Source organism: Podarcis filfolensis (genome assembly GCF_964270895.1).
Source record: "Podarcis filfolensis genome assembly, chromosome: 4".
Classification (NCBI taxonomy): Eukaryota; Metazoa; Chordata; class Lepidosauria; order Squamata; family Lacertidae; genus Podarcis; species Podarcis filfolensis.
Genome location: NC_139607.1, coordinates 64,721,817 through 64,738,995, shown reverse-complemented (window position 1 = coordinate 64,738,995; position 17,179 = coordinate 64,721,817). Strand labels below are relative to the sequence as shown.

The 17,179-nt window shown below is 37.5% G+C and overlaps 1 protein-coding gene across 10 annotated transcripts in view; it reads right to left on the bottom strand.

Annotated features, from left to right (window-relative positions):
• Nucleotides 1–17,179, bottom strand: part of DCAF6 (DDB1 and CUL4 associated factor 6) — a 45,381-nt gene that overhangs the window by 24,125 nt on the left and 4,077 nt on the right. For 4 of the 10 annotated variants that reach the window (XM_083611533.1, XM_083611536.1, XM_083611535.1 and 1 more), the window contains exons 2-10: nucleotides 13,495–13,619; nucleotides 13,105–13,166; nucleotides 11,490–11,582; nucleotides 10,423–10,608; nucleotides 9,825–9,938; nucleotides 8,801–8,936; nucleotides 6,629–6,843; nucleotides 2,345–2,438; nucleotides 1,348–1,467 (exon numbers count right to left, since the gene is read on the bottom strand). In XM_083611533.1, coding sequence (XP_083467659.1) covers nucleotides 1,348–1,467; nucleotides 2,345–2,438; nucleotides 6,629–6,843; nucleotides 8,801–8,936; nucleotides 9,825–9,935 — 676 coding nt within the window. In that variant the 5' untranslated portion in view covers nucleotides 9,936–9,938; nucleotides 10,423–10,608; nucleotides 11,490–11,582; nucleotides 13,105–13,166; nucleotides 13,495–13,619. The remainder of the gene's footprint in view (nucleotides 1–1,347; nucleotides 1,468–2,344; nucleotides 2,439–6,628; nucleotides 6,844–8,800; nucleotides 8,937–9,824; nucleotides 9,939–10,422; nucleotides 10,609–11,489; nucleotides 11,583–13,104; nucleotides 13,167–13,494; nucleotides 13,620–17,179) is intronic. The other 6 variants (XM_083611528.1, XM_083611534.1, XM_083611530.1 and 3 more) reach the window with 3 other exon arrangements.

Here is a 17,179-nt window from a genome sequence, read left to right as displayed (position 1 = left end):
GGGTCAAATCACTCAAAGCAGAGAGCAGGAATAATAGGATAGTCTCCCAATGGATGATGTAGAAAGTAGAGTCCTCCCACTTCAGACCTGTACCTTTTAACTTATTTATAAATTACTTTGAATAAGGGGTGAGCAGTGAGATAACAAAGTTTGCTGATGGTACCCAATACTTCAGTGTTTAAAACCAAAAATATTATGATAAACTCCAAAGGATCTCTCCAAATTGAGTGAATGGGCAGTAAAATGGCAAATGGAATTCAATATAAACAAATGTAAAGTGATACACAATGCATCAATAAATAAATCTTAATTTCATATACACTCATGGAGTCTGAGCTGGAGTGACTGACCATGAACAAGACCTTGGGGTTGTAGTGGATAGCTTAATTATGATGCTGACCCAGTGTGAAGCTGCTGCTGTAAAAGACAAATTCCATGCTAGGGATCATTAGGAAAGGAACTGAAAATAAAACTGCTAATATCAGAATACCATTGTACTAATATATGGTATAGGGTTGCCCACCCGCCCACTCCTACACAATGGGCACCAAGCACACCGGCAGACAGTGGGTGCTATTGAAGTGTGCGTGCCACGGAGGATGAAATATATACATACATACAGTATATATGACACATGCACGCACACATACATTATATGAGACTGTCTACTCTGCAAAAGAGCAGCCAATTTGTAGTAAAAAAAAAAAAAGCCAGACATTTTGCCAACTTTCAAAAATCTTCCCTGACAGACATTTTAAACCTGAAAAAGAGGACATGTTTGGGAAAATCCAGATATATTACAATCCTATATATGACTGCGCTTGGAATACTGTGCTCACTTCTTGTCACTTCATTTCATGAAGGATGCTGTACAGCTGGAAAAAAATATCAAGGGGGTGGAGCAAGTCTCCTGTGAAGAAGGTTGAAATTTTGGAGCTTTTTGGTTTAGAGAAAAGTTTTTCCCCCTCCATCATAGCCCTAGAATTAAGATATATCTGATGACGCTGGAAGACTGAGGAGAAAGGAAATCCAAAGACAATAAGGCTATCAATGGCTACTAGGCTAGGCTACAATAACTAGGTTCTACCTCCAAAGTCAGAGGCAGTGTGTCTGAATACCAGTTGCTGGGAATCACAAGTGGTGAGAGTGCTGCTTTTGGTCTTTTCATAAGCATCTAGTTGGCTACCTTGAGAACAGGATACTGGACTAAATGGGCCACTGGCCTGATTCAGATGGCTTTTCTCATGTTCCTATGCCAAGTGTGCCATTTTTAAAAATGTTGATTACTACCTTTTATTTCAAAAATCCCCTTGTCATTTCATGCTGATGGCAGTTAAGAACATTCACCTCTAGACCGAGATCGTCCTCTTCCTCTGTTGCTCTGTGCAACTTCACTTGCTTCTTCAAACCATCTTGACAACATGTCAGACATTCTTTGCATTAATGAAACATTAGGGCTCTGTTCACCTATATATAAAGAGAGGTGTCAATCCTTTTACTGTGAAGTAGCACAGTACATTTTTCCTTCTACTACTTGAAATCTTGCATATTTACATCTCTGAAAGGTGAAAATATTTCTCAATATGTTTTTTCAACATATTGGTTTTCTCATTCTTCATTGTTCAGAAACGGTTAGGCTTTGTAAACAAAATTTTAAAAATGCTTTTAGTGCTTTTTAAAGACACCCAGTCTGTGTGGCTTTGCTGGTTTCATTTTTTCAGCTGTTTGATCATACCTAATTACTACACTATTACAAAGAAAAAGGGGTGAGAAAAAAACCCTTCTCTGCTATAATTGCTTCAGCCAAGAGTTGTAGTGTTTGACTCACTGTCTGCAGGGAAAAGTGATCCCAGCTGAGTAATTTCATGACCTGTACACAAACTTTTAACTGGCAATTCCTCTATCCTCCTGTTGGTGGCAAGAGAATACCAAATTCATTTCAGTAGTGAGGAACTAGGACAGGGAAAATCCTACATGTTAAGATCTGGCAGCTTGAGATTTCAATCCATCTACAATTTCCCTCTCCAGATTCAACCAAGCATGAGTAGTCTGTTTGATAAGAGCTGCTATATTCATGTTGTACATGTTATTAAAGGCCAGTGACCTTGCTGACTTGAACTAAGGCTGATAAAAGCAGTAAGAAAAGGCTCTGTTACTGGAAAAACCAGAAAGTTGGAATTTGCTTCAAGTAAAACAAGGTGCCACTATCTGACTAACCAGTGTTCACTTTTAGCTAGGAATACCATTTTTAAAACATAAATCCCAGAAATGAATTACAGAATAATCTGTTATTCACTGATTCAGATTTTGAACTGAAATCAAGCTACGAAAGACAAGATATTACCATCTCTTTCTCTCTCACTTTCAGGCCTTGCTCTTGGTCCAGTATCTGACCAGTCTCCTCTTAGTCGGAGTCGTTTGACCGGAGGCTGCCGTAACTGGAGAAATAATGACAAGAGGGGCATTTAAGATGTAAACATTTTATTTCTGTAATAAGCTGAAAAGGTAGAAATATTAAACCAAATCTAAAATTCTCATTTTTTGAGTGCAAGAATCCAAAAATTTTGGCTAAATGTTTTCTCAACTGGTGAATCTGCTTCAATTACTAATACAGCTTAGGAAACAAAGTATGCCAGTGCAGTCATAATGGATCTGAACTGATCTGTATCCAAGGGGTACTTTAGGGGTACTCAATTAGACTTTTACCCACTTGGGTGGGAGAGGGAGGGATCTTCTGCATGCTTATCAAACTGTAAGACAGCTGAGATTTTATATTATAGTTTTATTTATCTTGTGATAAAGTCTTTGGCTGAAAAGCTAGGATAACATATTTTAAATTAAATAAAATATACAGTAATACAGATTTAATATGCCTAATATTTAAGGTATACATCTGCCAGAGAAAAATGTTTGTACATATATTAATTTGCATCCATGGATCACTAATCAGATTTTGCCACTGCAAAAACCTTCAGCAATGTCAGATGAGGTGATCTATGTAAACACAATTACAATAGTTATTGTTATTTGTATACCATTCAGTTCTATTTTTCAGAGTCTGTTGCATTTTGTTTTTATCTTTTTAGAAGATTTTAGTGGATGTATTTTTATTGCTTCTATGTAAACCACTTCAATATTTTTTATTATGGACTTTCAAAAGTTCATAAATGAGAAAATAGATAGATAGGTATAGAAAATGCCTACAAAGAAGCTTGATTGAAACTTGAGAATGGAGTTTAATTCCACGTAAGTGGGCAAAGGATTGAATGCCTTAATTATTTCACTAAAACTTAGCCTGTATTTGTCAGAAATCTTTTAAAACTCTCAGCCCTGTCAAGAATGAATGAACATTGTTTTCTGCAACTCTAGTACAGTGGACGCTCGGGTTGCAAACGTGATCCATGTGGGATGCACATTCGCAACCCGCAGCATTCGCAACCTGCTTCTGCACACATGTGGGTTGCGATTCAGCACTTCTGCGCATGCGCAACTGCCAAAACCCGGAAGTAACCCATTCCAGTGCTTCCAGGTTTCGGCGGTCCGCAACCCGAAAAGACGCAACCTGAAGCGGCTGTAACCTGAGGTATGACTGTAAGTCTCTTTAGGTACAGATGATAATCAAAAGAAGGTGACTAAGGTAGTATGGCAAAAGTGAACACATATTTTAATGTTCCAAAATATTCAGATATTTTGAATACAACTGTATATATCTGGGGGAGCTATAAAACTGAATTGTAGAAGTGGAACGGTGTCCTAAACATGCAAATCTTATGCTCAAGGTACATATCACATTATAGCATATTTTGCATCTTTCCTTATCCTCAGAGGTAGAGCAGAAGTCTGAACATGAAACATGTGTACCAGATCTCAATAATAAATCAAAAGCAGCAGAAGGACCAACATAATTTAGTTCTTTCTTTTTTTAAGGGCTGGGAAACAAAAACAGTATTTGCCTGGCAACAAAAGAACACCACAGCCAACGATGCCCATGTCACAGCTGACAGCCAGGGACTCTAGCAGCAGGGACACTCAGAGGAGAGTATCAGCAGTTGACCGCAGCACATGAGCAGACCAGACATTTTAGACACCTGAATAGAACCCACTGGGTCCTAGTCTAAATTTAAATAGTAGTTGAAACAAGAGATCAGTTAACATAGCTTTCACCAGCTACACCTGCAACACTGCTGGAATTTTCAGTCCAGATTCAGCCAGGTGGAACATTTGGATATTCAGGTGGTCGGGTAAGCACATGATAGTTACAATGCAGTGAAGCTAATAAATGGGTTATTTTCACTTGGTCATACATAATAAAGATATTGGCAGTGTTCATGTATCATGCTAACAACCAACATGGTGCCCTCCTGATATTGCTAGCTACCATCATCCTTGACCACTAGCTGTGCTGGCTGAGACTGATGGGAATTGAAGAGCACATTGGATACCCATCTGCTAAGTCATAGTTTAGCATGATGTGAATGAGCTGCAGTGAGCCTCTAGCTCCCTTCCTCCCTACTCCTCTGGTACAGCTGTGAGGGGTTCAGAAGCTTTTGCTCCTGTTCTTCCTTAACCACAACCTGACATGTCACTGGAACTTGAAATCATTGGTTAAAAGTAGGCTTGTTTCAAAGAAACATTAACCATATTTCAGAAGTTCAGTCCACATGACAAGCTGTAGCGAAGCAAAAATGGAAGTGAAAGCTTCCAAACTCCTCCTCAGAGCTACACCACAGTAAGTGGGAAAAGGGGGCACACTCAAGCTCAAGGCTCACTAAGTCACATTCTTGTCATGCTACGTGTGCAGAGGGCAACCAAGATGATCAAGGGTCTGGAAGCCAAGCCTTATGAGGAATGGTTGAGGGAGCTGGGTATGCTTAACCTGAAATAAAAAAGAATGAGAAGATATATGATCGCCATCTTCAAATATCTAAATGGCTGTAGCATGGAAGATGGAGCTAAGCTTGTTTTCTCCTGCTCTGAAGGCTAGGACCTGAACTAATGGCTTCAAGTTACAAGAAAGCAGATTCTGACTAAACATCAGAAAAACTTTCTGACAGTAGGAGCTGTTCGACAGTGGAATGATCTCCCTCCTGAGGTTGTGGGCTCTCCTTCCTTGGAGGTTTTTAAGCAAAGCTTGGATGGCCATCTGTCGTGGATGCTTCAGTTGAGATTCCTGCATTGCAGGAGCTTGGACTAAATGATCCTCAGGATCCCACTTCTCTTACTTTCAAAAGTAAGTATTGGTATTTGGATGTGGTGTGGCAATTTTTGAATAAATGTAAGCCCTAGGGCATGTGAAACTAGTGTGGTTCTTTTGAATTCTAGCCATCACATTTTGTAGAATTTATTGAAATGACTGAATCAATATTATTGGCGGTGGGGAGGAGACATTTAATAAACTATTTTAATATATATCAACATTTCTATATAAAAAAAAACTTCAGAGTTTACATATAGCTTGCTAACAACACAGACTTCCTTTTTTCATATGTGGGACAGGACAGTTTTTGGGGCAGGGGTAATATTATTGATGGATTCTCACATATAGTGCCAGATGAACTCTTCATGTTGCTATTTTTGTCTTCAAGGAAACATTCTGTTATCAACACATGGCTGCTTCTATATCTAGAGTAGAATTACATATTGGTAAACTGGTCCAGAAAGTTTTTGCAGCCATAGCTTGGAACAGACTGGCAGGTTTACATCTGAAGATATTCAGAATACCAAAACACCATGGCAAATGAGAAACCTCCCAGGTTTATTTGTAATTTGTTCATGATTTAACACTATACAATTGAAAGATTTTCTTTGTCCAATATAAGCAGTCATCTAAAATTAGTGAATTTTATGGTGTTTTAATGGAAGGAAGGTCAGTCTTACAAGCAACTACTGTCATTTACATGAAAACCTATCCACTCTAACTAAAATGTGTATTTTAAATGTCACTACAGTATAAGTAACTAAAGGTGTATTTAATACAGTTATTTAAATATTTTTCCAGTCAGGATAATTGTATAGGCTCTCACTAAATCAATCTTATAGAAGATATTTCTAATTATTTGCTCAGCTTAGTAGGATCTGAATTTGAATCTACAAGCAAAATCTCTATCTAATAACCTAACATTGAAATTATACTGATGTCTTGTTTCAAAATGGCACTAAGACACAGCACCTTTTTAAATAAACATTTTCCAGTACAGCTAATAAAATGATTTGCACATAATTCTAAGCCAAATCATGGCTTAGTGGGAGTTTTGCTCCTCCAGTTCTGCTGCTGCAGTGCTGTGAGCTAAGCCATAGTTTGGCTTAGCATGTTGTTCAAACTGGTTGGTGGTTTATCTGGAGTGAGACAAACCACAAGCCCAAGTTTGGACAACATAGTAATCCAAACAACAGATTAGCTCAAAACATTGCAAAAGCAGGGAAACTGCTATTTTTTGTTCTGTGAACCACCCTGAGACCTCTGGGTATAGGGCGGTATATAAATTCAATAAATAATAATAAACTGGAGACGCAAAATGGCAACGATCTCCTTTCCTGGGGTCTGTCTTTATGCTAAACTATGGCATTACATATTAACTCTCTTTTGTCTTCAAAATCATTTTAACACCAGTAACCATGGATCACTTACTTCTTCTCTTCTTTCATCTGAAGACGGAACTTTAAGTTCTCTAGCTGTGTCATCCTTGGGATCAAACAAGTATATATAATCTGAAGAATAGCTCACAAGAATTTCTTGGCCATCTTCACTGTAGCATAGAGATGTTACCCTACAGGATTTGTTGTTCAGATGGGGAGGAACAAAACGTGCCACTAATCCTGTGGTACCCCGGCCTGCATAATTACCTACATTAAAAAATAATTGAATTAATTTTCCATTACACATGAGCCTTCATTTACAAATGAGCCTTCTACTACATGATCTTTCCTTCCTAAAAAAAGCTCAACTTTGACCTGAACCCCAAAAAGGGGGTAGATTACTGCCAGTTTGTAACTGTGAGTAGATCACGGTCTCTTGGAAGTTGGCCACCCCGGTCTAATCCATCATATTTTGTGGTAGTGAAAGCTAACTATGAATTGTCTAAAGAAGTACAGGCGTCAACCAACTTACACGGGGAGTTACCATCTAAGACCCCGTGTGCATAACTGAAATTGCATAGAGATGGCAAGAGCACCCTCTAAACACCCTCTCTACCACTCTCTCTTCGATCAATACCAAATATACCATATCCAAAAACATCCACAACTACAAGTGAAGCTCTGGGGCCAGCAGTAAGCTGGAGGATTCATGGGAAAGCAGCTACAGCTGCTGCACTACCCCCATCAGCTGTTAGGCGGGGAGGATGAGCAGTGTAAACAAAGCTCTGCTGCACCTCAGGTCTCTTCGGGGCTTCCTCCGTCCTCATTGATATCCTCCTCAGGCTCTGGGGAGGGTCACTTTGCAAGGACTGTTCAACTTTCTCCCGCCACTTCCAGGTTTGAATTGAATTTTTTATTTCCTAGCACCACTCATATACATGGTGGTGCACAAGTAAATTACACGCAACTGATGCCTGTACTGTGTATATTAGCCCTAAAATGTGTCTATTTTTTTACGCACTGCATTCTTTTATAAACCTCAGCCATGCCCCGGTTACTTGCCATTTTGCTACAATTTAAAGCCACATACGCTGCACCTCCTTTTTGCCGATTTTTGGAGGGCACAATGAAATGAAAGCATTCACCAATTCGGAGTAAAAGCTGTCTGCTGTCATTCCAAACTGACCATGTATCCAATGTGATTGGTTACGCGATATTGTTGTACATTACCAAGTTGGCTACATAATTTCCAACTGGGATCACGTACAGTATTTGGAAACAGAAACTGTACTAATATTAGTTAGAATATTTTATCTAAACAGAAATTTAGATTCAAAGTATTAATATCACAATGAGATGATAAAATAATTCCACAGTACTTACATTAACCTCACTCTCCCTATGGAAACTTTCTATCCTATCCATCTATCCATCTGCTTTTTCCTCACCTCATAATTTCTAACAAAGAGTAGAGCAATAATAAATCACATTCTGCAGCCTTTTCTAGGCATTTTTAGCTACATTAAGTGCACAACTCAAGTTCTTATCCTTTACTGAAATCAAGCCTAAATGCATGTAATTGAACTGTTTTCATATTCTCCCATTTATCCTTGTCTCAATATTCCTCCCTAGTCAAATTTTAGATTGTCAGTTCTTTGAAGGGCCAGGGCTTGTCCTTTTGTAGATATTCTCTGAAAAGCACCATGAACACTGAGACCACCATCAATTCTTAATACTCAAAACCACTAAATGGAAAGAACAGCAGAATTTCTTCATTTATTTACCATGGCTGCAAATCAAAGGAGTTCACTCAAATTTATTCAATGAGAGAATCCATTCCACCACCACCCCTTAGTTGGACTTTCCAGCAGCTCTTGTAGCAAACCTGAAAACTGTTCTTAGAAGGTCAATTTTAAAGAGCAGGTCAGAGAGAAGAATTGCTCTATGGGACTTAAAATAATGCCAATGTGCATACATGCCTCTGAATCATAGTCAAAACATCACTTTAGGACATCAATATTTTTCAGTCCACATTACAGAAGACCTTCTAAAGTGTGATACAAGTTTTCATGAGTATAAATTTTAAAATCATGAGAAGTTCTGCGTTTATGCAGAAAATATATTTTTCATTAAATCATCTCATTAAGAGGTTCACATCCTATAATCTTCAACTATGGTACTCAAAAGTCAACTGTTTTGCAGTATCATGCAAGTATTGTCCTACCTGTTGCTCTTGTGCCAAGCATTCGTCGATCGTAAATTCTTACTGAACTATCAGAGCAACCAACTGCAAGATAATATGGTATTGGAGGGCAAATAGCTACAGAGGTGGCTGCCCTCCTACAGTTTATTAAAATATCCTAGAACAAAAGGAAAATATTGCACTTGTTTAAAATGTACAAGAACAAGTGGTATTAAATTACACCAACTAATACAATCCTAGAAAAAAAATCAATATGGTTGTGTTTTAGAAAAAGCCAACTCTGGCCCATGTTAATATATATTTTAAGCATGTTATTGGACAACAGACGGGTATGGCCACAACAAAAAGACTAAGCAAACAAAAGCATTCTTTAGTAACATCAACTTGCAGCTGTAAACACAAAGCTTTCATCTGTCTAAGATTTTCTCATAAAAAGAGGCCAAAAAGTGAATCACAAGGGGCAGGGATTGCCTAAGCTACTTTAAAAGGATTGGGCTAGAATAGATTTATGTACAGATAATTGGATGTAAAGAGCAACGCAATGAGATTAAGTACTGCAAATAGTTTCAACATAAAAAGGAACAATACTGAGTATAGCCTATAAAAATGAGGTAAAATAGTTAAGTAAAATGCATACTTGGAAGCAACTCTGTATAAATTAGAAAAATAAATCCTATTACTATTATAGTCATAAAGAATTTGGTAAATTATTTTCACAGCTGGATTGATTCTTATGTTATCTAAATATCAATGAGTTTAAGGATGCTCCATAACAAAGTGCTGTAACATATCAAATAGTTCATAAAAAGCCTGAATTCAAACCAAATCAAGTTTTTCATATCTGTTCAATATTATAGTATTATGATATGACAGATAAGTAATACATATTTCAAAAATAACAAATTATATTTTTCCTTCATATAGTTCCTGGTCACCTCACTAGATTTAACAGCATCAGGACCAAAGTAGGCCAGGATTATGAGATCTCAGGTTCTGAAAACAATATAGCTCTTTATTCACACCCTCTTATAAAAGTGTCTCTTACATCTTTACAATCTTCTTTTGTGCAACTTGTCTTGATTCTAGTATCAAACCATCTCACAGTGCCATCTTCTCCACAAGATAGAAAAGTATAGGGATCATTGGGGACTGTCATGATCTGAAACGTAAGCAAATAGTATACTTTAAAATGGCAACAGCCTTAAAGAATTGAAAATAAAAGCCAGGATCCAAAATACCATAGAACAACTTGTGTATGCAAGGAGGCTTGAGATTATTTTCTTGAAAAATATCCTCCCACCTGCACACCTCATGGAAAGCTGATTTAGAAATAGAGGGGGGTTTCAAATCAGTTGTAACAAAAGCAATGTGATAATGTAAGACTGCCTTATAGTATACAAATAGTTTTTGGGAGGTGGGAAGGTGTTCTTTAGAAGACTGAAAGGCAAAGTACAAAAAGTCATGCCCAGGTAATCTTCTTAAATAATAGGAGGTGAATGTAAACAAGAAAATTTGGACCATATTATCTAATTGGGCCAAACTTTAGGTTATTAAACTGCAGTGTGAAAAAGAATAGATAAGCAATAGTCAGCACTCATGACTTTATAGTTATAAGATACAACAGAAATATTAATTTTCAGTACCTCATAAGTAGTTCCATAATGGCATGTGAATTGGCACTGTCTGTTGGTTTCAGCATCTTGCTCAACATTGGTAAAAAAAATGACTCCATCTCCTGAACAGGACACTATCTGTTTATCACTGGTGCATGGCAAAAATTTTGCACTAAAAATATTTGCCCTGTGTCCTGAGCGAATGGTTGTTAAAACCTAGAAAACAAGGATTACTGTATTAGCTTAACATTTTAATTACGGTAATATTGATCACATCTATCATTCTCACCTTATTCCAAAAAGCAGGCTACCATACTATTTTATCTTCATAATCCACTCTCTTGTTCTACACCAGGGATAAGTAATCTCTGGCCTGAAATTGTTTTCCCCAAATAACACCCATCTGCCCCACACCTGTCACCGATGTGGGGCAGGTATAGAGGCACAGCTATGCAACTGAGTTCCCCATGTGAAACTTGATTGTGTGGTCAATCCTTGCAGAAAGTAACTTTGCCAGCCCTATGCTTGGTACTTGGGAAGAAGTGAGCACAGAGCCCCTTGCACTGTGGTTCCCAAGCCCAGACAGCCCACTGGCTGTAAGATGCTCAGAAAGTGCTGCACAAAGGATTTGGACATATGGGTCATCCTGGCCATCTGTCAAAGCTGGCCTGCAGGGATGGAGACAGATGAGGATCTGGCCCTTTGGACCAAAAAGGTACACCACACTCTGGATGGTTCTACACCAACCAGGTAATTTCATAACTGAAGGCTTTGACCAGTGCACAGCTCTAGCAACTGCACTACAACACAATAGTACAGTGCAAGGTGGTGAGGGGCGGTGAGACAATATAAAGAGTAATAAGGCAGAAATCATGGTATCAAGATAACACTGAAAACTTTTTGTGCAGAGCTGGTGGACTTAATATGTTTTGCGGCAACTCTCCTACACAGGACAGATGTACTGTTTTGAAAGAATAACCAAGCAAATCCATTATATATGCAATGTCACAAAAAACAGAGCTTTCAATTACAAAATTTTTTTTAATAACATTTTGACTATTCAGAAAAATGGATAAGGGGACAGCAGATCATCTTACCTTTCTACTATATGGATTAGTAATTACAAGATTAGTATCATCAGATCCAGATAAAATATATTCTCCTGTATCATTCCAGCATATTGTATTCACCTGTAAGCAAGTATTTAACACAATAATTAATATCTAAAGAAGGGGCAAACAATGTTAAGATGCAAACTATCTAACTTTAACAGAAAACAACACAGCTCAGCTAATTATGCATATACTTTGTATAAGGACTTGCACACCTGTATATTCAGCTGCATGAGCAGTACTTCTCTCACACTTGCAGTCTCTTTGGTTCATACCACCACAGAACATCACATATGACAGAGGTGGGGGAACTTTTTCAACCCAAGAGCCACATTCCCTTCTGGGCAACCTTTCAGGGGGCACATAAAAGGGGCAGGCAAGGCCATGGACAAAAATGGGGCAAGAATTGTATCCAACAATGTCCATGGAACAGACTCCCACTCAAATAATGTTGGAATCCACCTTGTGCGCATAGGGTTGCAGCCTAAATTAACTCATTTTCACTGGGGCATTTATCAATTATCCCCGGAATAAAAAACTGAGTATCTAAACTCTCCTATAATGAAGTCTATGGAGAAAGATCATACGGGAGAATTTAATTTTAGAAATAAAGGAAAATATCAAAATTATTTTTTATATTTTGATTACTCTTTAAAACATATGTATGAAAATTAAAATAATTATCATGTTCCCAACAAACCTTTATTCCACAAGATCAAATTCCTTGTGATATAAGAATTAGAGTCCCAGGACGTAGATTTTTTTTATTTTAAAAATGTTCCAATATTAATTGTATTGAACCTTTGGCTAGAATGTATTATGCTTGATTTTGTGTGCCTGTATTTTATTACTGCCATGCTGCATTCCTTTCCTATCTGACCCTGAAACTGGCACAAATAGCCCTCCAGGATGTTATTCTATCTTAAGTTTGCTGCAGAGTGTAAAATCAGCTATCCTTGAAGCTTCCTGGGAGATAAGAGAACACAGCCAAAGGTCTGGTTGCCAGGGGAACAGTGACATAAACGCAACATTTGAGGTCAAAATGACCTGGGCACTTGGGGTACCCCAAGGTAACTGCAGAGGAGCCTTACATTTTAAACATTCCATTACCTGTAACCTTTCCTGATGTATGTAGAAGGATGTTTAAGAATGTTACGTTTTGATGTTTATGACTCTTTGTGTGCTGTGCCTATAAATCCCTTATTCTGATGCTCCTTGTGTCAGACCTTCTTCTTAAGTGGCTAGAACAATCACGTTAAGTTGAGCTCTGCCCTATTGCAATAGCTATAATAAATAATTCCCTTGGTTCCTTTACTTATTTAAAAGATGGTCCCTCACCTGAGTAAGAATAAGGCGGTGTAGAAGTAAATTCTTACCACACTTACAAGAACAATCTTGTACGTCCTAACATGTTTTTAAAAATGTGTTATAACAACAAATTTTCAGTAGGGAAAAAATAAAATAAAATAAAGTAGATATACTTGGAAGAATACTAAAAGCTCATGTTCATCTTGTCATGGAAATGCCAGTTACCATTACTTAACTTCTTGTTCAAGCATGCATTCTTTTTAAACAAAAACAAACACAAAAAACCACTTACACAGCCATCATGCACATTCAGCGTTGCTTCAAGTTTTAATCTTTGGATAAATTCTCTCCTTCCTGGAGGGGAAAATGCAAAATTAGCAAAAAGGTTTAGATACTTACAAAAGTAATTTTTAATATTTTTATAAAATATAATGCTTTATAAATATATATGTATTGATGCCTTCTTTCTTTCTATGGAAGGTATTGCATTGCCTCTAGAGCTAAGATTCTTAAACCACAATGTGAACCTTCCTAAAGGTAATGGGATTTTCTGGGTGATGGGTGAGCTCCTTCTCAGTTCCATCCAGCCATGCGTGCACTGACCCACCCTAAAAATGGGTCCAGGTGGAAGAACCATAACGCATCATCACCCAATCAGTACAATGTCAGAGGCAATACGTACCCGCCCCCAAACTTGAGCAGATTTCCCCACAGGCCTCAGCACTTAAAATGTCCTGGTTTTCCCTGGTGTCCCTTCCTTGAGGAATAGCACATCCCACATGCCCCTGATCCCTCCTGTTGTTTCATCTGCAAGGACAAGAGTGAACACTGCCAAATGAGTAAGTTGTCTTTGCTTTAACAAAAAACATTGTGTGACCAAGATTCAGTATGATATGGTAAGACACTCGCCCCATACTTTAAGGTAAAATATTAGCTACTTTGTATCCAGCTGTTGGCAAATAAGAGTTCTAGATAGTTATTTTCCTCTCACAAATCAGTTCCCTCCTATGCCTGCTCAGCTGTTATGTGATTTTTTGGGAGAAAACAATCATATGCCCTAATCAAGTGCACTTTAAATATATGAATTATTTACATTGTGCAAAGAAAACCATGAGGAAAAGAAGCATGCACAATTATGTAAATGAATACATATATCTTGTTGCCAAGATATAGCTTTTAGCTTTTTCAGTTTCAACACTGATTTTAACAAGACTTTTCAGGCAATTGTCATGATTTTGTTTTCAATATCTTCCTTTCCAGTCTGACTTTTTCATCTTTTTCACCAGCTGCTGCATTTGCCTTTCCACTTACACAGAATCATTAGCAAATATTATATGATCATCAGCAAAAAAAAAAAAAAAGCATATTAGCTGTTCTCTGAAGAAAATTGTACATTCCCAGTTTGTTTTACTTAACAGTGATTCCAGAGCTGTGACAGCTTCAGATACATTGTGGATCACTGAGTGATTCCTGCAGCACAGTTGGCTATTCTTTGCAGATCAATATACATGTTGTTAATTTCAGTGTTGCTCAGAGCACCGAGGACATCTGTCCCCAACAGGATAAAAAAAAAAGCTGGAGAAAATTCAGATTTTAGTATTCTATGTGATGTTGGGAAGTGATAATTCTGAAACTTTTAAGTATTCTGAGTACCACAAACATTATACTTTAATTAAAGTATCACCTTTTAAAAATACTCTTAAATTAAAGTATTAATTTCCCATTTTAATTTCAATTGTTGGGATGTATTTTCCTCTCACTCAGGAACAGGGAAAAAACTATTGTGCAAGTAGAAAGAATTCTGTTTGTAGCAATCCTGATAGCTGTATTACACTTTCAGACATACTACAGATCTTAAATGAGTGCATGGCTAAATATAACCTTTCCTGTTTAGTCACTGATAATGTTACAATCACTTGAGCTTTTAACTGAGGTAAACAGTGTTACAGCAACAGACTAAGTCAAACATTTAAAATACTAAGTTCACAAAAGCAACTTTATTTTGATGACAAAATATGCTATATGCTTTTACAGGTTTAAGTGACCATAAAAGATATCATATTTTGCATGTTTCATATTGTGTAGAGAACATTAGCAGAAGCAGAAGCTCACGCTCTCTGCAGCAAACCAAGGACTTAGGCCTAGTTCTCACTGTGTCCAGACTACACTGCAAATAGTTGGGAGCTCATAATCATAATAATAAAATTATACCCTGCCCATCTGGCTGGGTTTCCCCAGCCTCTCTGGGAGGCTCCCAACAGAATTAAAAGCACGACAGAACATCAAACATTTAAAACTTCCCTAAATAGGGCTGCCTTCAGATGACTTCTAAAAGTGAGACAGATGTTTATTTCCTTGACATCTGATGGGAGGGTGTTCCACAGGGCAGACGCCACTGATGAGAAGGCCCTCTGCCTGGTTCCCTGTAACCTCACTTCTTGCAGGGAGGGAATCGCTAGAAGGCCCTCAGCACTGAACCTCAGGCTGAATGATGGGGGTGGAGACACTCCTTCTGGTATATTTACCTCTCTGCACTACCAACACACTTACCTTGGTTGCACTATAGCCTTGTCAAGAATGTTGAGGAATGAATGCCAAACACATTATTTTTATTATGTATGTATGGCATGGCTAAAATAGCAGATTTAGTATAACACTGGCCTTTAGGCAGCAAAACAACACACCATTTTTTCTATATCAGGTACGTGTCTAGATAAGTCACCCATATGATATGGTATTTCCCTCCTCACCATCAATCAATCATGAATACAAGCAGGAATGCCATCTGCATTGAATTTAAAAGTTATTTTAAAATTACTGTGTGTTAAAATAACTAAATATTTGCTAAAATTACTACACTGAACTTTTTCCAAACAAAAAATATTACTTGGTCATTGTCAAGATTGCTAGGTAAACTACTATACTGTACTTAAATTGTAGCAAATGACCTAAATGATACTTCATTCACTTTACAAACCTCTAAAATTAACATATCTGCAGATGTGAGACCAGCAAGGCTATATTCTAAAAGTATCTCTAGTCTTGTTCCCAAGCATGCTGAAGTTGTGTCATCCTACATGAAATGCAATGCTAAGCAAACAACTCTCACAAGACCTATAAACTTTTTCAAACTGCATTAGAGCCCCTTTCAAACTAATGCCACTGTATTAATAATGAACTTGATAGCACAACTAAAAGCTGCAGTGCTATGAACTAAAGATTATGCTATAAGAAGGTAGGCAATCTATGATCGTTCTTAAACAATTATACTTCCAACTACTGTTGCTTATGGTAAATATTTTGCAATATGCCACATATTCTCTAAATTTTAGTTTACTCTTCTTCAGTCTATCTTACAGTCTCTTCATTCTCCCTGCTCCCACTAGTGTGTTAAATTTTTTAAAAAAAGATATATTTCCTAATAAAGCTGTATTTTGAAATAAAATACTTTAAATATTAAACAACTCTTGACTTTATTTTTTTAAAGCTTTTAGTTGTGATCCAATATTTAATTGCATTGGGTTGTAGACAATGTTATGCCAGCAGAAACCCACCAGCAGAATCCCCCAACCCTCTGGAGCTGATGGAAGGGCACAGGACGGAAGAGAAGAAATGGAAGTCCCAATGTACACATGCAAGTCTCTTGCACCAGCAGAGCTACAGCATTAGATATAGCTCAAGTAATTAACACACAAGCAATTGCAATGTATAGATATTGCTATAGATTTGCTGTTTAATGCAAAAGTATCTCTCTGAAGAAACTTGGGGAAACACCTTCATGACAGTGTGAGCATATCAGCCCATCAGGATTGCTAACAGGACGATGTGGCCAAATAATGAGAATGCTATTTTACATTTTTGGAACAGACTGTCAGAAGCAGACTTCATACAACAGGTGGTGGTGGTTTCTTTTTTTAAAAAAATATGCACTGCTTTTCACCACATCTCAGAGGCTTACAAATAAAAAAAATGTACAACGCACAAAACCTGAAACATAAATAAAAACATCAGTGTAGCGCATTAGAACCATGTTCATGATGCAAAGACCTGAAATGAAACTGTTTTAAGCTGTTGTCTGAAACTTAATAGGGCAGTGCCTGTCTGATTTCTAGTGGGAGGAAATTCCAGAGTTGAGTCCACTACACTGATGTTGCTTTAGGACTGTTGCTGCCTTTTTCCACACCTGCTTAATTTGTCTGTATGTCTGTAAATGGGTATGACAAAACTTTCTTCTGGTAATTTTATATGCTGCCCTTCAATATAAATATGCTCATACAACAAAGCCAGTACAAAATATTTAAATATTTAAAACAGCAAAAAGGTTGTAAACAACTCAATGGCAAAACACTAAAAGCAGCAACAATAAA